The sequence below is a fragment of the Bos mutus genome, chromosome 1 (genome assembly GCF_027580195.1).
Source record: "Bos mutus isolate GX-2022 chromosome 1, NWIPB_WYAK_1.1, whole genome shotgun sequence".
NCBI classification, from domain to species: Eukaryota; Metazoa; Chordata; class Mammalia; order Artiodactyla; family Bovidae; genus Bos; species Bos mutus.
This window is the reverse complement of record NC_091617.1, coordinates 151,046,031-151,068,791: the sequence shown is the minus strand read 5'-3', so window position 1 is coordinate 151,068,791 and position 22,761 is coordinate 151,046,031. Positions and strand designations below refer to the sequence as shown.

At 36.9% G+C, this 22,761-nt stretch overlaps 1 protein-coding gene across 3 annotated transcripts in view; it reads left to right on the top strand.

Moving 5' to 3' along the window:
• The window catches only part of DYRK1A (dual specificity tyrosine phosphorylation regulated kinase 1A), a 143,690-nt gene that overhangs the window by 46,575 nt on the left and 74,354 nt on the right, over positions 1-22,761 (top strand). For 2 of the 3 annotated variants that reach the window (XM_070377402.1, XM_070377395.1), the window contains exon 2: positions 2,093-2,178. The exons of the other annotated variant lie outside the window; for it this stretch is intronic. In XM_070377402.1, the coding sequence (XP_070233503.1) occupies positions 2,169-2,178 (10 nt within the window). In that variant the 5' untranslated portion in view covers positions 2,093-2,168. The remainder of the gene's footprint in view (positions 1-2,092; positions 2,179-22,761) is intronic. 3 annotated transcript variants of the gene reach the window in all.

Here is a 22,761-nt window from a genome sequence, read left to right as displayed (position 1 = left end):
GTTTGCCATATCATGCTAATGCATTCATTTCAATCACAGTTTTGCCACTCTAGTTTTTTTTTTTTTTTTTTAGATTTGTACTGATTTTATAAATCTCAGCACAAGAGTACTTTCAGTCAGGTGTCTTCATATCCTCCCCCCCTCCCTCTCTTCCCATCCCCTCTTGTCTCCCTGACCTCTCTTGAGAAAGAACAGACACCAAGAGACCACGTCTGTACTTTCCTGAGCATACCATGCACCAAAACTCAAGTTTGTTGAAATGCTGTTAGTCCTCCCTGCACATGTGCTGTAGGTTGATTTTATGCAGTGATTTTCAGACAACTAGAAAAATGGTTTGTAAGTTTAGCTTCAAAAACCACTTAAGCTCAGTTCCTAGATTTTTCATAGACTATTATATTGCCTTTGGCAAAATGTGAGCTAAAACATACTGTAAAAGATTTTGAGGATTATGGGAGGTTTCTGTGGTAAGGATAGTACATGTTTTTCATTAGCATCTAATTTTGCTCCATAATTTGTGAATGGTTCCATTTGTAGGGGAAAAGATAAAAAATTCGTTGTAGGTTTTTTTCAGAAAAAAATTAAAATATGACTGAATTTGTAAGCTTCTTTAGAAAGAAAATTGTATCTGTAGTTTGCAAAGTCCATTTGGTGTTTGCTGTATCCTAGTTGGCACCCCACTCCAGCACTCTTGCCTGGAAAATCCCATGGACTGGAGCCTGGTGGGCTGCAGTCCATGGGGTCGCTGAGAGTCGGATACGACTGAGCGACTTCACTTTCTCTTTTCACTTCCATGCATTGGAGAAGGAAATGGCAACCCACTCCAGTGTTCTTGCCTGGAGAATCCCAGGGACAGGGGAGCCTGGTGGGCTGCCGTCTATGGGGTTGCACAGAGTCGGACACGACTGAAGCGACTTAGCAGCAGCAGCTAGCATCCTTGTTGAAAACTGCAAATGTTAAAGTGAATTATTTCAGCCCAGTTGATTTCCTGTCACATACCTGAAGTGAACTCCATTGAGACAACAGGAACTTCGGGCTGGTAATTTAGGAACATATTGATACTCAGGGGAAAGGGTTATTACTCTTAGCAGGATGATTGGAGTGTCCTGATGTAAATTTAGGGAATTGAAAGCATCAAGAGTTGAGAGAGTGCTAACAAAGGAAAACAACCTACTTTAGAGTTTTTCCACATAAAGAGAGGATCTAGAATTGGTTAAGTTTCTGTGTTGCTCCTGCAGAGTCCCCAGTGCCCATGGCTGGTATAATATCTTTTGGTCTCAATAGATGGATGTCTTTTGGCTAGCCTGGGAACTTGGCCAACGTAAGCAACATTGTTTCATTTGGAATAATACTGAATTCCACAGTATCAGTTTGAAAACTAGATTTTTAGACCAAACTCCTTTGTTGATTTCAGCCTGTGCTTGTCTTTTTCTTATCTGTTATTGTGTGCTCTTAGTTGACAACAGCCAGAGGGTGCTCTTGCTTTCCCCTTAAGTCGTGGAATTTGCTGGCCAATCATGAAATAGCAGCTGAAGTAATGAGTAGGAATTTAAAGTCAAAGAATTATAATAAGTAGGGGAAGCCACCGGGAGAGCAAAAGAGAGTTTGTGGGCTTGGAGGAGCAGTTGTGAGCAGTGTCTCAATGTACCTGTAACGCTGGAAGATTGACATCTGATTGTTCCTATAAAGCAACTTTCTTTACCTTTGATAGTAAGCCGTGGTGAAAAGTGAATTCACATTCGTACTGATTTGTGAATTGATGTAGATTATAAAATGTAGATATTTTTCTTCTGCTAAATTACATAGACTAGTGGAGTATTGACAGTTTATTTCATACCTAGAAATGTGTGACTTTTTTTGTTGGTAGTAGTCAGGTTTTAAAACTTTTTCTCCCTGGCAGTTACTTTATATTTTATATATAATTGGTTTTCATTAATGAAAATTATTTTCAAGTAAGCTTAAATAAATGTTAGCAAATGAATTTACAATCATTTTATCTCTGTTTTGGGGGTTGTGTTTACATTAGATGTTCCTCAATTAGGGGTAATTGTCTTGCATCCTTATCTCTTATCATAATCTGTTTTTCTTCACACAGTGTTGTAGTTTTGCTGCTGGACTCTTCCCTCCCTCCCCCCACCCCATCAGGATGATATGAGACTTGAAAGAAGACGATGCATACAGGTGACTCAAGTTTTGAAATACAGTAAAACTATGGCTGTCTGAGAGAATGTGGGAACTGGTGGTATATTTTGAGTGGGGGGGAGCTTTCTGATAAACAGCATTAGGGGGAGAATAATTTAGATCACTGAATGCAAAGATATAGTTGGGGTATTATTAGACTTGACTTTGGGCATCAGTTTGATAATCAGTAACTGAGAGTGGTATTAATACAAATACAGCATTGTAATTGCTAGTTCTTGACCTTTTCAAAAGGGGATGATTGGCTAAAGTACTTTGGTGAGATTTGAAGTGTTTCTGTTAAAGATAAATAAAATATTCACCTTTATCGGTGAATGTATGTTCCCCCAGATCGCTTTAGAGCAGAGCCGTAAAGGCTTATGGAGAATATGTTAGCGGTGTGTCTTAAATAAGACTCCAACCGTTATATTGAGGATGTTACACCCATATGTATGACTCCTTGAAACTGTGGTCTGGGGTTTTATGTTTTCTTTCCTGCCTCTCTCCATCCCTTCCTTCATTCCTCTCTTTCTCCTTCCTTTCTTCCTTGTCTCCTCTTTTATCTTTTTATAGTTTGTATTTATATAGGAGAAGCAGTATAGAAGGCAGTTTTGAAAGAGTAGTTTTGATTGGTTTGTAATTAATTGAGGTGATCTTGTACATGGAAAAATGAAGGCTGTTGTATCTGTGGCTATGTTCAAACTCTTGAAAATGTAGTGTAGCTAATGGATAAGGTGTTATTAATGTTTAAATTTGAATGGTTTTAAATCAGGCTGATTAGGAGACATTTTGTTGAACCAAGCGGCTTGTATTTGTAGACCTGGACACAGATATTCTTGCTTGATTCATAAACTGAAAATGTGGTCTTTAACTGGAAAAGAAGTAACTACATAAATCTTGGATAGATACTTAATTACATTATTAGTGAAGGTGTTAAAATTTTTGTGATTGGTTTTTGGTTTTGGTGATCTTTGTTTTTCAAACAGAAAAAATTTACTTTTTTTTGACTTCAGAATGGAATTTAAAAAAAAAGTCTCAAGTGTACCATTTTGTATGAAGAAATGTGCTTGAATATATATTAATTATAGATCAAATCATATTTTACATTCATGAGGAACTCAGAGTCCGATGGTAATTCTTTTTTGAGTAAAAGGCGATTGAGTGATTATTGCTGTAACCTGTGTCTCAAGGGTGCACGCATGTGTTTGCCTGTACATACTAGAGGTAAACCATGGACACGTGCCGGCCGAGTGGCTGATGGAATCATCGTGATGCTGAGGCCGAGTATCAGTGTCATGGAGGAGTAAACAAGAAAGAATTTACAGAAAACATTGTAGAATTTTATGAAAATTGTGTTGTCAGATTTTATAAGTGTGACCTTCTGGTGCAGGAACAGTTTCTGAGCCCAGTCAGCTCCCGGGTTGCCCTTGGGCATGGTACTAGCACGTTGGCTATACCAAGTAGATGCTTACTTTCACCTGAGGTCAGTAGAGGAACAAAGTGTTCTGGGGGTGTCTCAAAAGACTTATCCATGAATATTAATGATTCTAGAGGTTTTCCCTTAAGGAACTTTGAGGTGGCAGAGTTGCTCTTTTATTTCTAGTTTATTGTCACAAGATACGAAAAAAGTTTCCAAATAGCTCTTTTTCTTGAGAGGCTCATGGATGAACTGAAATATCTAAAGAGTAAATCCGGTTTATAAAGATTATCTAGTTCATTTTATGAGTGCTGGAACACACAGAAAATTTACAAATATCAGATTTGTGGTGTAATCTAGTCTCTTACTCAGCCCTGTAGTCTTTAAAAATTACCAACATTTAATGGCTGATAAAGGGAAAGACTGAAGAAGGAAGGTTTGACTCTGATGTGTATATTAGCTGTTGGTGTATTTCCCCTTCAACAGTTTGAAAGTTAATAATTGGTTTTGAATGTAAAATTAACAGCTTTTATAATCATCATTAATTAATACAGTTTGCTCTGGTTTTATGATGCACACATTTATTATTCAGCGGACAGGATTTTAACATGTAAAAGCTCATAAGGAGTTTTTCACTGGGAGTTATTTCTAGAATGTTTTTGCATACTTGGAAGTGAGTGTTGTTTCCCCAGGCATTCATGATCTTGACTGTAGGTTGGTAAGATGTGACGATGCCTTACTCTCATGCCGCTTCATTGTAGGTGCTCGTTCAGGGATGCTAGGAAGGACATTGAAATACGTTTTGACTGACTGCGCTTTTCAAAAGCCAAAGCTTAATAATTGATTTTTACTGAACAGAAAGCTAAACTTTAATATATCTTTAGTACATGTGTTGATAGGTGTTTCTGTGCTTGTTAAATTTGAGGGCATTTTTCACATTTTAAAATACAGTTAGGCTGTATATTAGGTAAGATTGGATTATTTTTTGATCTTTGGAAGAAAAATCACTTATGACCAAACATTCGTTTCGCTAACATTTGCTTTGTACCAGGTGCGATAGTAGTGCTTGGCTTGTAAGGATTCCTTTGCTTGGGAATCAAGGAACACATTTCACCTGAAAGAGGGAGAAGATATGTAAACAAATTATGCAGTGGATGTTTATGATAAATTTTAGATCCTTGTCTGTTGAATTCAAGGCACCTAGAGTAAAAATAGAAAACACTTTCTGGTTAAGGCATTCGGAGTAATGTCTTCACCTGATACCTACATGTTGTCAAAATCTACTTTTGTGTCCCACTCTTCTTTTCTGAGCTCCAGACTTACATAACTGCCTCCTAGGTGTCTCTCCTGCACACATTTTCTCCTCTCTTATTTATTCCTGTTAGTGATGAGTGACACCATTCTACCCAAGCATGCAGTCATCCTGAGAACCTAGGAGCTACTGCTCACTCCTTTGAATTAAGCAGTAACCAAATTCAGTTTATTTAGAATGTAGAAAGTACTTAGGAGATTAAATTTGGAAAATGCACTGCCTCAGAGGTCACTGTGCACATTAACATAAAAGCACTTGCATTTTTCATATTTATTTGATAAAAGGACCTCCTCTTCCTTTTATTTCTTATTTATACCTATTAACATTCAGTGGAACGTTAATCGGAAAAGCTGTTGGTTACAGCAGATGATACTATACTTTGCTGGGCTTCTTTAACAACCGAAATATTTTTATTTTTAATAATAGTGATAAGCTAGTTATTTGAAAACTTGAAATAGTTCTAGAACATACAGAACTATAACTATTTGAGGATGAACATTATAAATTTATTTTAAATTCTGCTGATTTGATCATATTGTCTACCATATTTCTATAAACTTAAGTGATTAAAGCTATTTGATGTGGTAGTTTTAACAGATTAAAATGTGAGTTTTGTGGGACAAAGTTTGCATACTACAGTGATCACAGGAGTATGGCATATTATAATATTATACAGCAATTAGAAATCAGATCTGTAAACTTAAATAAAGTCAACTTCTGTAGTCCCATTTACATACACAGGGTGCACGGAGGGGAATAAAAAGATTTGTGTATTTTGATATTTGAGAGTGTATTGCCCATTTCGCTCCTTTTGGTCTCGTTCTTCACATGGTCCTGTGTAAATAGGCTTTTCCTATATGTGTTTTCCCTTCTTTAGTTCTCATTCGTTTCTTAATCCTGAGCGGTCTGATTTTGTGCTTAATAATTCAACAGGTTGATGGTTTTTGGTGAATGGTTAAATCCAGTGGATTTATTTTTGCCCTCAGGTTTTAAGTTTTTCTCCCTGTTGACTCGGTAATGTAGTATCAGTGAAAAAATCGGGAAATTTATAAGACTATGGATGAGTGGAAGGAAACATACCCAGCGTTCTACTGCCCATTGCGCCAGGGCACTTTCTCTTCCAGTATTTTGTTCTTGATGCCATTTTTTATTAAGATCATCTGAATAGGTTGGTGTGCTTGGGCAGAATCTTTTTTCATATTGTTTATATTTTCTCTTTTATTGCCCAGCATTATATTGTGAACATTTCCCTGTGTCATCAAAAACTTACTAGCTATAGTGGTCTGTTGTTCCTTTCAACTTGGAGCATATTCAGAGCATTCAGAACTGTAACATTTTGAGGGCACATTATTTTAGAAATTTATTTTAAAATATGTGATTTGAAGCTGTTTCTTTAAATGCCCATTTCCTAGTTAAGTTAGATGTCTTTGGGACTTTTTTTTAAGTTTTCCTTTTCACTTTTTTAAAAAGTACTAACATTGTGCGTGAGTGTTTGTTCATATATTGAATTATTGCCTTGTAGTTTGTCCCTAGGAGTGTAAGTATTTTAGCTCATAGGGCTTAAAGAATTTTAAAACCCTTCGTACAACTCTTTAAAAAGGTGTTTGGTAAATGTACCAGTTTATACTTATTAGCATTAGACAAATGTTTGTCTTTTTAATATATCTTTTCGAGCAGTGAGTATTATAGTTAAAAATAAGTTTCCAATTCAGCTGGCAAAGAGAAGAATCTTCTGTTTTAGAAAATTTTATAAAAGTGATAGTGTGTTCTCAGTGGAGGAAAAAGTTTAGTTGTTTCTGAAATGCATAAAGCGACAAACCTAACATAGTTCAGTAAATATTCTTCTCCCAGGATTCTTTCTACCAAGTGGTTTTGTTTTATGCTTTTACGGCATTTGCATATGTTAGCTTGCCATTTTTTGGTCCCAGCTAATCTGATTCTCAGGCGTATTTGCATTTTTGTGTCCTGTGTCTAACAGGGTTCTTGTGACATAGAAAGTGTTCAATGAATACTTGTTAAAAGAATAAAAATTGTTACTCTTATTAATGCCTAAAAATATCTACTCGGCATGTCTGCTTTAATAAATTTCTATTACTATTTCTATATATTAATAATAAATAAATTTCAGGTGGTTTTAAGAGTTCGACATTATTTTCCATTTCATGTTTCCTTTTTTTTTTTTTTTTTTTTACTGTTTCTGGTTTATAGATGAAAGTGATTAATAATGATTGCATCAGGTGTGTGTCTCATAAAAGAACATAGGATATTTATAGAGAAGATGGTGGAAAACCTGAGGTTAGCCATGTTGTAAAGTTGTATTTCTTAGGCTTTAGTACCTTTATTTAAGACCTCAGTGAAAGCAAATGGATCCATACTCATTATTCTAAATTGTAGGGATACTTGCTAAATGTACCTTCAGAGGAATGTATGAGATCTGGGGAGATAACAGTAGGACATAGTTGTTTGAATCTTGACAGTTTTCCCTAAATACAGAGTAACTGGCATGGCAAAACCAAAAATTGATGGACACTTTCTCTAAAACAGTATCACCACAAACTCTTAATAGAAGTAGATGAGGACCAGTCTCCAATAACTACAGGACCTGCATGGTGTCAACACTTGTATTGAAAGATTCAGAAGAAAGCAGCAGGAATTTGATGGACTTGTGAACAGGAGAACCCCAAGCTAGCTAACAAAAAGTCCCTGCAAAGTGTGGCAAGAAAGGTTGAGAACAGCAGCTAAAATGAAGAGATGTTTGTGAGTTCTCAGTATATCAGGGGCCCGCAGTGAACTCTGTGGTGGCAGAGCCCTCTGGTGCCTATGAATCTTCAAAACCGACCACTTGAAGTTCCCTTCCTGGTCAGAGTCCCACACTGAGGAGACACTGCTGATAATGGAATCCAGATGAAACAGGATGAAGACCATGGGGGAGAAGGGGAGAAGGGCAGGTAAGATAGGGGGAAGGTGGAAGTACAAGAGACCTCAGTCATGAGACTGTGTTTTGGTATGCTTCATTTCCTCTTGAGGAAGACAGAGGAGGACTTACTGAACCTGGAAAATCTACTCTAGCTTCCTAAAAGTTTTTTTATTTTGCATGAAAGAGAGCAACTGAGTCAAATTCCCCCCCGAGTTTACTTTCATAAGAAAAAAGGAATGAGAGAAAAATATATCTGCAGACAGTGAAAGCATGCTGGAAAGAAATGTTTATAAAACAAATGAAAACTATAGCCTGATGTTTCTAAATGAATTCAAGCTCAAAGAAATTTAGAAGATGATACAAATATGGAGTGTTAGTCGCTCAGTCATGTCCAGCTCTTTTCGACCCCATGGACTGTAGCCCACCAGGCTCCTCTGTCCATGGGATTCTCCAGGCATGAATACTGGAGTGGGTTGCCATGCCCTCCTCCAGGGGATCTTCCTGACCCAGGGATCAAACCTGAGCCTCTTGGGTCTCCTGCATTGGCAGGTGGATTCTTTACCACTAGCACCACCTGGGAAGGTGTGGGAAGAGCAACAGAAATCTGAATAAGGAAATCTTAGAAATGGTAAAGAGAAATAAAGAATCATTTGAAAAATGAAGCTTGACTAGAAGGTACGCTAAAGTGAAACAAACAATAGAAAATGTCTTCGGAGAAACAGAAGATAAATAGGAGACAAAAATTTAAAAAAAAGAAGAAAAAGAAATGTTCTAGAAAAGGTGACATTTACCAAAGAGAGGCAAAGAAATATCAACATAGAAACAATACCAGAGTCTCTGAAGAGGAACCAGAGCAGTGAAACTTAATAAATTCTAATAATTATAATTCAGGTAAATTTCCTGAAATTAAAAAAAAAGAAAAAGGGTTACCACTACATTTGAAAAGTTATATAGTTGGAGAAATTGATCCAGAAATGACTACCATGTAGATATATTCTTTAAACATTATTGGACTTTGAAGAAAATTCTTGGAGTATGTAGGCAAAGATCCAAATCTTTAAGGGGAAGATTGTTGGATTATTTGGTTTTGATAACAGTGCTTTATTCTGGAAACAGTGGAATAACAACATCTAATAAACACAAGGAGAACAAATAAGAGCCAGGAGTTTTATATCCAGCTAAATTGACTCAAGTATGAAAACAGCGAACAAAATGTTACGAATGTGAATATGAATTTGGAGGCTGTTCTTTCTTTGAGCACTTCTTAAGGAATCTACCAGGGAGTAAACTTCGGCAACCCAGGAGACGGCAGGGACACTGACCTAAAAGGACCTTTAAAGAGGTACTTGTGGAACTTAAATGATGCTTATGCATGAGTATAATATGTAATGGCTAGATTCTCTGCAATGAAGATACAGTAGAAACAACAACATAAAGAAAGAATAAAGTTCTGATTGCATCAGTTACTAATGGGAAATAAAAGACTCCTTCAGATTGGATGCTTGGAGAAGAGGCGGGAGGGGCAAGTTGGTAATTAAATTTCAGTGGTGTTACAAGTCGGGGAAACAGCAGGTCATGCTTCTTCACCCCTAGACACATGATGAAAAGAAAGGAAAGCAGAAGGGATTTGGGGAACTACAAGAACGAAATACACAGCTCCACATCTCACTTTCTTCATAGGAATAGGGGAATAGGAAGCATGGTAATAGCAATATGACCTCACAGTGGAGTGCCGAGCGCTCACATAGCTGGTGCCTGATAGATGTGGCCTATTTCTATTATTTTTATTCTCTCCCCTCTCAGTGGTTATTACCATACTATTTATGCTTATTTTGAGCTTGCATTTTCTTGAATTTACCCTTGTTTTGAGAATTTGACCTGTCTTCTCAAATCACCTGTTTAGTGTTTCAAATTTTATCAGACTTAACAGTTAATTAAAATTCATCTCATTTACATAATTTAAAATTGTGTTGAAGGACTGTTTTATTTATAATGCTGATTTTTTCCTACTTATTGGTATTACTCAGGTTTTATTTGCAGGAGCAGGGTAGATAGGGAAAAAAATGTGTTGGAGTAAAGAGTTTTTTTCTGGTAACCCAAGTTACTTGAAAAACTAACATTTTGTTTTTTTCATATACTTGAAGTGATAATCTAATACCATTTTTACATGAGTCTAGTAGAAAAAGATTTTGTTACAGTTACGCAGATTTACTGGTAAAAAGATCTGAAATACTTTAGTTCTCCTTCTTCCCCATTCAGTAAAACACAAAATGTAATTTTTTTTCCTCTCTTTGAGGGCAAGGACTTTCCCCTGTCCTGTGTGTGTTGGTGAATATTCTTTGATAAATTACACATCATGAAATTCTTGCATCTTATCCGGTTCAGTTTTCAGTGAACTTTTACAGCTGTGCAGCTGTCCCCACCACAGTCCCGTTTACGTATTTTTAGTTAAAAGTAATTTGAGTTCAGATAGAACTTCTGTAAAGAAGAAAATGAAAATCAGTAATCCAAATAATTGGAATATCACTATTTTTTTAGTTGATGTATTTTTGCTCGTTATGCCTTTTTTACATGGGGCTCCTTCGAACAGGATTGAAGAGGCAAATGGGGTCACCTTTTACTTTCTCTAGTCTTGTAAAATTTAAACATTTCCCCATCTTTTTTTTTTTTTCCGTTTTTTCCCAATCTTTTATAGCATCATTTTTCATGAGTAATTAGTATTCTACGAATCAGTTACTATTCCCCATTGTTGCTGATTAGTTCATAATGATGTTGAAGTGAATGCTGTGGTAGACCTTGTGTTCATGTGTGATTTACTGCCCTAGGTCTAGTCTTGGAGGTTGCATTTATTGGGTTAAAGGGCATGTACATTTTTAAGACTTCTGATACATATTTTCAAATGTCTTTTTTAAAGAACAGATTAGGCTTTTACCAGCTGTACAGCACAATTTTACCCCACTGTAGAATCCTGAATATTTAAAAATATTTGCCAATTTGATAGGGAAAACATAACTTAATACTTTAATTTGCCTTTATTTGAGTATTAGTGAGGCTGAGTATGTGTTTATATGGTCTGTGATTTTCCTTTTAGTATTTTTTGCTGATATTTCTCGAGTATTTTTTTTTTTTTTAATTTCATTTTCTTGAGAGTTCCTCATTGACTATTGGTATATGTCAGGAACCATTCTAAATGATTTACATTTATTAACTCATTTTTTTCTTGATGGTGACTCTTAGATTGGTGTGATGATTAACCCAGCCAGAAGTTAGTAGCCTGCCCCAGGTCACACAGCTAGTCAGGGATGGAGCTTGCTTAGCCAGTATATTCCTGCTTTTGTTACTTCTCTTGAACTTTCTGGTTTACATTTGTCTTTTAATTTTGTTCATAGTATCGTTTTATACAGGAGCTTTAAGTTTTTGTATGGAGGGTCTAGGGCTTTTATTAGTGTAATGCCTGAAAATATAATCGATTCTCAAATATTTGTTGAACAGATGAGAATAAATCCATTAACAATCTGTTGATGGTGGTGACCTTTTACTTGGTGTATTGTATATCCTCTTTTACAGGGATTTCCAAGGGCTTCATAAATAATTTACTCTTTGGTGTTGATAAGATACAGAGAGCTTATCTGTATTAGCTTTTCTGGAAAATCTGTGGAAGTAATTACTGCTTTAAAAAGAAACGTGTTCTTAAACAAGCACATATGAGTGGTGAAGAAAATGTAGTATTGACAGATTTGAATTGTAGATTCAAGTGAAATAAAGTATTTGTTTTGAGTGTAGAAATACTTTAAGGGAGTTTGGTTTTCATAGTTTTAGAAAATGGGTCAACTTGGCCATTATTTGAAAAGTTTGTTAAAGTAAATTTTGGTTTATTTTAAGGAGTAAAGAGTCTTTAAAAGGAAAACCCAAACTAAAAAAGCTGATGTAAAAAGTTACAGCTTAAGGTTTTGACAGTGTAGCTTGAGTACTCCACAGGAATCATTTAGTACTGCACTTCTCTCAGTGGGCTTTCTCCCTTTTTCTTTGACAGCAGGCTACTGTTGACTGGTCCCTCTTGAGCTTGGTTGAAGCCTTTGTTTCCTTTAAATGCTAGTCTTATTAAAAAGTGTAGACATCCATATTGTTAAGTGGGCCTTATGTTAGAGATTCAGGAGCTGTACAAATAAGTTCACTTCCATTTTTTCACATGATCCACAAAATATACATGGGAACAAGTACTCAGAAAGTAGATCCTTGAAAATGTAAACTATTATTTTGTTAATGGAAACCTAGATCTGCATTATATAAAGTTATAAAAGTTAAAAGATTTGTTGAATGCTTGCTTTTTCTAGAACCTCCTGGTTACAACCAACCTTTTGTTCGCCTTTACTAGTAGTAGTATTTTTTAAGCCATGCTTAAATGACGTGTTAAAATCAGATTTGTACTTTTTTTCTATATTAAGCATGAATTACTCAATTTACAGGTGTATAGTTAATAATTCTGGAAGTAAAAATGAAATAGCAGTTTTCCTTTTCCTCATTCTCACTCCTTAGTGGTAAAATCCCTTTTAATATTCAGTTTTTAAATTCTTCCTTTGGTTACTTAACATCACTTTCAATAGAGTAATGTGTTTATAGATCTATTTTATTATTTAAGAAACTAAAGACTGTCCTGTGAGAAAGAGGAAATCAGATAGCTCTGTGTGCTTTTCTTTCTGCCAATTTCTATTTCTCTTTTAAATTTTTTCTGTTATTATTACAACTTTACAAAATTGATTTAAATTTCTCTTTCTTGACCTGTCCTGTTTTCCCAAGATACAAAATGAGAGCTTTGGTTCCCTTTCTTTTCGTCTTGCAGCCTTTGTCTGCCAGACAGTGGCTTTCACGTTGCATATAAGGATGCGCACTTACATATCTTTCCTGAACTGTAATTGGCTCCATGGTTTTTTATCTTGAGGTTCTGTTGAAAATTAAAAACAAGAAAACTGTACTGGAAAATTGCTGAGTGGATTAGGACCTAGAGAAGGAGATGTATGTCACCAAGCTTCTTCCACTCAAAGGAGGAATGTTAACACTGGGATTGGAGGTGTAGTGTAATGTCATGATGATTTTCAAAAATGATTTAATTGTGTGCTGTGCAGATTTTCACTGGGCAAAAAGTTTTGTTTTAAATCAGAGGCAGAGTAATTGTTTACAATACTTGTCACCTTTGTTCGGTCTGCGAGAAGGCCCTCTTTTACAATATTTTAATGAAAAATACTTGTAACCCCTGTTGCCCCACTCAAGAATCTGACCTCCATGTGCCATTATCAGCTTCTGTCCCAGTTGCAGGGGCAAATGCAGGTTTGGGGTTTGTGGTGAGACGCCAGGCAGATGGCCTCAGTTGAGTAGGTGTGAATGGGGGTCTTGTCAAGAGGGGTCTCACCCTTTCATTGCCAGGTGAGAGGGTCCCAGGGAGCAGAGTGGCTCTGCTGCTCCTTACTAGCCCTTCTGTGGCAGGTGGCGTAGTGTCTTCCAGGGCTTTTTTTTTTTTGCCTCAGCCTGAGGGTGACTGACCTCTTTGTTTGAGTGGCTGAGACTAAGTGTGTTGACTGCGATAGATGCTTCTTTGAGCAGTTGGGAGAGGCTGACCACACAGCAGATAGTTGTCTGGTAGCCAGGCTCCCTTCTTCCCATCTTTCTTTCTACTCCACTTTTCCTTTTGCACCCAGAATGGCACCTGCCGCTTCTGCTGTGGTTCTTAGTGTCAGCTTTCGGCTCTGGGTCTTTCTGATACTCTTCTGATTATTGGTATGATCCTGTTGGCCTTTTGTCTTGAAGAAATCTGTCAGAACTTTTGGCTCACCGCAGTGAATCTCTCTCCCATGCTCTGCTGAATTGGTTCTATTTTTGTGACTTTTAACTGCTGTGTTGGTAGATATTATGGAGGATGTGAACACGTATGCTTAGTCCCTATGCTGTAGATTTTTCCTTTTGAAAGCACTTTCCAGCCTCAATTTAGGAAACTGAGCTTCTGGGTGTGGTGTTTGTTACTTCTCTTGCTGTTTGTCTTAAAGGATTTTTTCAAGCATTACTCCAGTTGTGGCTGTCTTTGCTTCTCTGGTAGTAAATGTTAAGAAGTAGTGAAGTGAAATTCATGAAAGAAGTGAAGTTCATCATCTCAGTAAAACTTTCCGTCTACTACCCACCTACAGTATAGCACTTAAAGTTGCCCATGCGAGAAATAGCTCTCTTGAGAGTCAACATCTGTACTTCAGTTTCTCCCTTTGTGATTTTTGGTTTGGGCTTTCTTTGGAAGCTTCCCTGGTGGCTCAGGTGGTAAAGAATCCACCTGCAGTGTAGAAGACCTGAGTTCAGTCCCTGGGTGGGAAGATCCCAACTGGAGAGAGGCATGATAACCCACTCCAGTATTCTTGCCTGGAGAATCCCCATGGATAGAGGAGCCTGGTGGGCTACAGTCCATGGGGTCTCAAAGAGTTGGACACGACTGAGAGACTAAGCACGCACCGTTGGGAAGTACGGTTTTCTCTGTCCACGTTTTACCCATTACTGCCACGTGGCCTCTTCTTGCTACCTAGGTTTCAACTGCTTTGGAGGATGGCTCCTTATCTCAGGTGCTTTGAACCCCAAGCCTCTTGAAAGTGAATTTTTCATACTGTTCATTTTTTAAAATCAGACTAAGTATAACCCCTAAATGTGTGAAATCTGTCCACTTGTTTTCATATTCATGGAAATTGATAAAATTATTAATGCAGTTTGTATAGGTGAGGATGGTTAAGAAAGATGAACCGGTTACTTTTTACTTTCTGCTTTTGTAGGCAGATTTATGAGGAGGAGGAGGGTGGGAAGGTGTCAGAGTTGGTCTCAGGTTGGGAAGGACAGACATCTCTGGACGTCGTCTTTCTGTAAAGGATGTCCCACAAGGCGGTGTGACGGCGCCTCGCTTTACACGGGGTGAGGCATCACAGACTGGACCAAAGTAGTAGCTCTAAAGTTTTGAATATTTTTCCAGATTAGATAGCTTCAGATTTAAAAAGGAAAATGCTTTCCATTTTTCAAAACTATACAGCTACATTGTAGTTTTCCCTAAAATATAAAATTGTTGGTACGGTGTGGTTTATCATTTGAGATCATCTTGGGTGACTGAAGCCATGAAATTAAAAGACACTCCTTGGAAGGAAAGTTATGACCAACCTAGATAGCATATTCAAAAGCAGAGACATTACTTTGCCAACAAAGGTTCGTCTAGTCAAGGCTATGGTTTTTCCTGTGGTCATGTATGGATATGAGAGTTGGACTGTGAAGAAGGCTGAGTGCCGAAGAATTGATGCTTTTGAACTGTGGTGTTGGAGAAGATGCTTGAAAGTCTCTTGGGCTGCAAAGAGATCCAACCAGTCCATTCTGAAGGACATCAGCCCTGGGATTTCTTTGGAAGGAATGCTGCTAAAGCTGAAACTCCAGTACTTTGGCCACCTCATGCGAAGAGTTGACTCATTGGAAAAGACTCTGATGCTGGGAGGGATTGGGGGCAGGAGGAGAAGGGGACGACAGAGGGTGAGATGGCTGGATGGCATCACTGACTCGATGGACATGAGTCTCGGTGAACTCCGGGAGTTGGTGATGGACAGGGAGGCCTGGTGTGCTGCGATTCATGGGGTCACAAAGAGTTGGACACGACTGAGCGACTGATCTGATTTGATCTGATCTGGATGACTTATATTACTTGTCATAATAATGGCCTATTACACATTGAGAGGCTAGAGGCTATTTATATATTTTGAGCATCATTAATTGCAGATTTGAGAAGTTACCAGTTATATTTTCTAAATATGTTTCTTCTTGCAATATAACTGGAATACTATATTTTTAAAAAGTAAATGGTTGATTCTATACTTAGAAAACTTAGTATTTTCTTTACTGGAAATTCTAAAATACATATGTAATGAAGATTCTAATTTAGTGATTTAACTATTTTAAAATATTTTCAATGTTTAATTTCTGATTCCAGAAGTAGTAGTCATTGATATTTTCCTGAACTCCACAATTTAAGTAAGTTTTAAAAAACTGATGATAAACTGAACAACATTTAAATTCAGGATGTTTTATCCCGGAGCATCTGTCGTCAGGCAGATGATGTTTCCTTGTGTCTCTAGGTCCCAAACGAAAATGCAAGTGCCAAGGTTTTAATGGTTTTTCTTCTTTAAGGATGGAAAATTTTGTCATATGGAGAATGTTTTAAGGTGGACTGAGAACAGTCTTTGTTTACATGGAAAATGTTTTTTTGTTTTTAAACTGCTGTAGATTGGAAGACGGGCTGGATTAGGATCAGTTTATTGATGTGATGGAAGTAAGAATCTTGAACCTGGGAGAAATGACCAGGATATTAAAAATTTATGGGCAGGAGTGTTAATGAAATTGACTTAAAAATCTTTCTCTCTTATTTCTCTCTTTTGCCTTTGCCCTTAGGAATTAAAGGAGGCGTGTAAAAGGTTCCAAGTATTAAACACACACATGTATTAAAGGAGGCTTGTAAAGGGTTCCAAGTATTAAGCACCCACCCAAATGATATCTGAAGGGGGAAGTAAGATTGAGTCTTTCAGTTAGAGTGATTTTTCCACCTTTTCTTAAGTAAGCCGTGGTTAGTGTAGATGCTTTTGTCATATGATGGCATTGAGAGTGGTTTTGAGCTAACCTTTTTTGAACATTTATATTTTTATATATTTTTGTAGGGGTAGCAAACCATGAGATTTACTAGTACTTGACTGATATTATTTACAGATATTGTTAGTGTATTTGGGAGGGCTTTGGTTTTTCTAGTGGTCATGTATAGATGTGAGAGTTGGACTGTGAAGAAAGCTGAGCGCCAAAGAATTGATGCTTTTGAACTGTGGTGTTGGAGAAGACTCTTGAGAGTCCATTGTACCGAAACTCCAGTACTTTGGCCACCTCATGCGAAGAGTTGACTCATTGGAAAAGACTCTGATGCTGGGAGGGATTGGGGGCAGGAGGAAAAGTGGACAACAGAGGATGAGATGGCTGGATGGCATCACCGACTCGATAGACATGAGTCTGAGTGAACTCTGGGAGTTGGTGATGGACAGGGAGGCCTGGCGTGCTGCGATTCATGGGGTCGCAAAGAGTCGGACACGACTGAGCAACTGAACTGAACTGATTTTCATCTACAGATCTTATGTACTACTTTTCTAAAAGTATAGTTTGTTTTTGGAACAAGGGGTTTGGTATTAGACAGTCTTTAAGGTTTCTTCCAGCTTTAAAGTTCCTGCCCCTAAGAAGCTGACTTTAGTTGGTGGTTTCATTGGACTTTTTAAATGACTTTCATCCAGAACTGCTAAGTAGAACATGGGAAGAAATTAGGAGAGAAGCATAGGTGGTGGTTGCTTTGGAGATGCTGGAAGAGTGGCTTCAGTTTTCTTACGGGGGAAGATAACTTGCAGTGGTGGAGATAGGAGCAACGTGCTGTTTTCTTTAAGTCTGATGCTTGAAATCTGTTCTTTGTCTTAATTCAATATATTTACAAATGCTAGAAGTCTTTCTGGAGACATTAACAGACATTCTGTGGGAAAATATATTTGAAAATCTCTGACTTCTTGGTGTGGAATGAATCTGTACTCCATTTAGGAGATAATTGCTAGGATAGGTGGGACAAGTTGATCTATTTTAAAATAAAACTTTATCTTTTATAAAGACACAGTCATAAGGCACAAATGGGAAATGTGTCTCCTTGACATGTTTCAAAGCAGTTCTCTGAATATGTGAGATTAAAGACGTTCTCTCAACCACTCAGAATTGTCAGAACACCTATGCTCTTTAAGACTGTATTTTTGCTGTTAGTATACAGAATATACTGAGTTACTGTATTTAAGACTGTATTTGTAGCTGGAGAAGGAAATGGCAACCCACTCCAGTGTTCTTGCCTGGAGAATCCTAGGGACGGCGGAGCCTGGTGGGCTGCCGTCTGTGGGGTCACACAGAGTCGGACATGACTGAAGTGACTTAGCAGCGGCAGCAGTCGTCCCGACAGTAGGAGTTTTTTTTAACGTTTTACTCATTATTAGAAATTTTACATTTGAATATAATGTATTTATATTGTGCTTACATCTTGATCTTGGTTCCGTGATATGAGCATTATTTCCCAGTTTGTATATTCTGAGCCCTATAGGTTAATAATAACTTGGGGTTTTGTAATTTTAAAATTATTTTGAAATTATATATTTGCATATATTGTAACCAAAACCATAATGTTGTTTCTCTTCAGTCTGATAAAGCTTGTTTCAGACTTCCAGTGAGCTGTGTGTTCTGTTACGCCCACCTTTTGTTTAGGTTTTTTTGTAATAGAATAAAAATGCTTTATAGGATTTCTCTAATATGAGAATATACTTGAATGTATGGAAAGAGATTTACGTAATGCCTGCCTTTGAGTAGGTGGGGGGAAAAAGTTAAAACGTTGATGGCAGCTTCTGATAGAAAAACTCATAAATGTATAGTAAAAAGTTAAAATTACAACACATACACTACATTAACTGTATTCTGTGTGTATTACCATTGGACTTCATTTGGAGTGAAAAATAGAATATGATTCTAATCCTTTACAGTTGCTGTTAATTTTGCTCTAACCCTGAAAGTGTTAACAGCAACTTGAAAATGTGACAAAGCTCAATTTCATTTCTTGTTTATTGCTTGTTTTCCTATTGGACGTTGGGAAGTAGCTCTGCCCTGGCAACTAAAATAGGCTATTTGCATAACCTAGTTTGATTGGCTAGCATTCCGACTAACAGTTCCAATCATATGGAGTCGGTTTAGTGGTAGGCTATGCTAATCAGCCGCTGTTGCTGGGGTTCAGGATGGTTTCTATGTGCTATTCTGCTGCATTGTGTTGCCTGGTGAGAGACATTGATAAATGAGTGTTTAATGATCTGCAGCAGTTCCCACTCACTGCGGGCAGGCGGATTTTAGAACACAAGTGGAAATAAGGATTTGATTGCTTTGTTAAATACCTGTAACCAAAATATGTGTATTAAATTATATAAGTAAATTGTTTAAAATTTTTATCTAATTAAATACTTTTATTACAAAAAGAAAATACTTTAGCGTTGTCAAAATATAACCCAGGGAGCAGCACTGTGCACAGGTTTTCTAAAACTCTGTTCAGTAAAGTTGATTTTTCTTTTCAGATTAGAAATAGTACCATTGCAAAAAGTAGCATATTTGGTATTTCTCATGATTGACCTTTTATAAAGGTACATGTTTCTGTTTAATAAATTGGTGCAAGGTTTGGGGCAGAATTAATCTGGTACTGCTCATGTAGTCTCAGAGAAGGCAATGGCACCCCACTCCAGTACTTTTGCCTAGAAAATCCCAGGGATAGAGGAGCCTGGTAGGCTGCAGTCCATGGGGTCGCTAGAGTCGGACAGGACTGAGTGATTTCACTTTCACTTTTCACTTTCATGCACTGGAGAAGGAAATGGCACCCCACTCCAGTGTTCTTGCCTGGAGAATCCCAGGGACGGGGGAGCCTGTTGGGCTGCCGTCTATGGGGTCGCACAGAGTTGGACACTGAAGACTGAAGCGACTTAGCAGCAGCAGCAGCTCATGTAGTCTAGCAGGTAGGAACATAACTCGAAGCCCCTCGATCGTGTTCTTCGGTTCATCTTCAGGTTGTTACTCATCACCTCTTGTTACTATCTTTCTGATTTAAGTCATAAGTTTTAACTATTGCTTAGTATCTTTGCTTTACATTAAGTCTTTATTGAGTAGTTTGGTGAACGAGTCTGTAGGAAATTAAAATCTCAGTGATTCGTTCAAAGAACCTAAGAGGTGAAGAGTAAACTCATGCAGACTTAGATGAAAACATAAGACTGTCATACAGAAAGTACCATTAAGTATTTATCTGAAAGAGTACAGGAAAAAGACATCCCAGGCTTTTTGAGGATTGGGACACGGGAAACAGGATGAATGGCCTGGGAAAGGCTTTTGAGAAAGTCCATGGAACTCGTTAAGGTTTTAAATATGACTCAATTCATATAGCTGGAGAGTAATAGGAAGGAAGAACATTTTAGTGGGAAGAACAGATAGCAGTTGAACAAAAGTAACCATTCTGGTATTATTGTTACCAGTATAGGTGGTCACAGTGATTAAGGCTTCAGTGTCTTAGATGTTTCAGTGCTGAGCTTCTAAGCCAGCTGGTGTCATTCCCTTAAAATCAGAACTGCTGTTTCACTGTTCTGGCGCTCATTTTCTTTGGCTTCTCTTCACTTGGTTTTCTGGCAACTCGTGCTCTTCACCTTGTGCTGTCTGTTGGTTTAAAGCATAAGGGTTTTAAACTTTTTTTCCTCCGTCCCTCTTGACCCTAAAGCACTGAAACACAGGATGGTACCAAAAATAATCCATGTGAATTTTAGATGTCTATATCAAATTATCTAAGAAGTTTACCCCTTTAATTGTTATATCTTTTATTTAAGGGTCTAGTTAAATCAGATGGGCATGCTAATTGGACAGTCTTAACATCCTTGCAAGGAATGTAAACAAAAATTAAACCTTAATATCTGATCATTTTTCTTAGGCATGTCTACTGAAGATGTATTCTAAAACAAATGTACACAGTGCTGTATATCAATTATATCTCAATAAAACTGAAATAAAAATAAAATAAACAGAAATGCTTTATTCATCCCCATAGTGAGAGGGACCTAGGCTCCTTCACTCACGGAGTTTATAGTTCAGTGGAGGTAGTTGACCTATGTCCTTATGTAACTGTGTGATACAGTTACGGAAAGTGGTGAAATATCCATGCTGCAGGAGAGGTGGAAATTCAGAGGAGGGAGTGATCCTTTCTCGATTGGAACTAGGAAATGATTCTTGATGAAAGTGGTATTTCACATGGTCTTAGGAAGGCTTGTTTGCGCTCTGTTTGTCCTCTTTGGTAAAGTGTTCAAAGCCTTGGTCCTACTTTTCCCCCCTTCTTATTACTGAGTTCTGAGAATTTTATTTACTTTGGATTCAAGTCCTTTAGCTGATAAATGATTTATAAATAATTTATCCTAATTTATGGCTTATTTTTTCATTCTCTTTGTCTTTGAACAGATATTTTTAATTTTTATCAAATCTAATTCATTGATTTGTTCTTCTGTGGATCATGCTTTTGGAACACTTGCAAACTGTCCAAAGATCCAAAAGGTTTCCCATGTTTTCTTCCCCCCTCCAGATTTTATAATTTTTACATTTAAGTCTGTGATCCGTTTGGAGTTAATGTTTGTCATTGGTGCTGCAAGTTTTTCTGCAAATGTTGCACTTTTTCTGCAAATGGTCCATTTGAAGAAAGGACTATCCTTTCTCCACTGAATTACTTTTGTATCTTTGTTGAAAATCAGTCTCCATGTGGTGTGGGTCTGTTCACGGACTTCCTGTTCTTTTCCATTATCTGTTCCATTAATCCATTTGTCTGTTTTGATGCCAATACCATATTGCCTTTATTACTGTATTACTTATAATTAAGTATTGAAATCTGATAGTGGTACTGTTGGTCCTGCAGTTTTTTCTTTTCCAAAATTGTGGTGGCTGCTCTAGGTCCTTTGCATTTCCTTTGCATTTCTGGAAATTTCCTTCCGGATATTTCACCAGTTTCCATAACTGTATCACACAGTTACTGACAAATCATTTTGTCAGTTTCTGCAAATAGGAAACTGACAGAAATCTTACTTAGATTTTTCTTTAATTTCTCTGATATTTCTAATTTTCAGTGTATTGAGTCTTGCACATCTTTTGTCAGATCTATAAAAATATTTATCTAAGCTATGATAAATAGTTTTTAAGCTTCAGTTTATGATTATAGCTGCTAGTACATAAAATCCAACTGATTTTGTGTATTGAGCTTGTATTCTGCAACCTTGCTTAAACTTCTTTGTGAGTCTAATAGCTTTTCGGTATATTCCATCAGATTTTCTACCTGGATGATCTGTTTATGATGAGAGCCAGCTTTGCTGCTGCTTTTCCAATTGCTTACCTTGTATCTCTTCTTACCTTACTGTATTGGCTGGGACCTCCATGGAATGTAGTGTTGCATATAGAACACAGTGCTGAATAGAGGTACTGAAAAAGGACATCCTTGTCTTCTTTTTTTAAGGAGAGAAACATTGAATCACCACTAAGTATGATATTAGCTGTGGAATTTTTGTCACTGTCCTTTATTTGATTGAGGAAGATGAATTTCTAGTTTGCTGAAAGTTTTTTCTTTTTTTAATCAAAAATAGTTGTTGGATTTTGAGATTACTGTATGATTGTCCTTTTTTAAAAGTTAATTTGGTGAATAACGTTGATTTCTGAATATTAAACTGACACTGCATTTCTGAAATAAAGCCGGCTTGGTTATGATACATTGTCCTGTTCTTAAAGATGGATGGATTCAGTGTGCTACAATTTTGTTCAGATATTTTGCATCTTACATTCATGGAAGAGATATTGGGGTTTCATTGACTTGCTCTGTTTTTTTGTTTTCTGTTTTGTTGATTTCTACTCTGGATACTTACCATTTTCTTTATTCTGTTAACTTAGGGTTTTGTTTGCCTTTTTTCTGGTTTATTAAGATAGAAAACAAGTCATTGATTTCAGAGCTTCTTTTTAAAAATATGCTACATTTAGTTCAAATTATATTTTCTATTTCCATTTATATTTTAATTCACACGACAAAGGTACTGTCAGATATTATTTGCTATATTAGAAACAGCACTGTGTTTTTTGTTCATTCCCTTATCAGATGTCGTCTTTTTTAATAGAGCTGTTTAGTGCTGTAAGTTTCTACCTAGTATTATTTTAACTGTATCTTGTAAATTTTGATACAGTGTGTTCATTCCATTTTCTTTTAGTTCAAGATACATTTGTTCTTTGACTTCTTCTTTGAGCCGTAAGTGCTTATTATAAGTATGTCATATAGTTTCTAAGTAT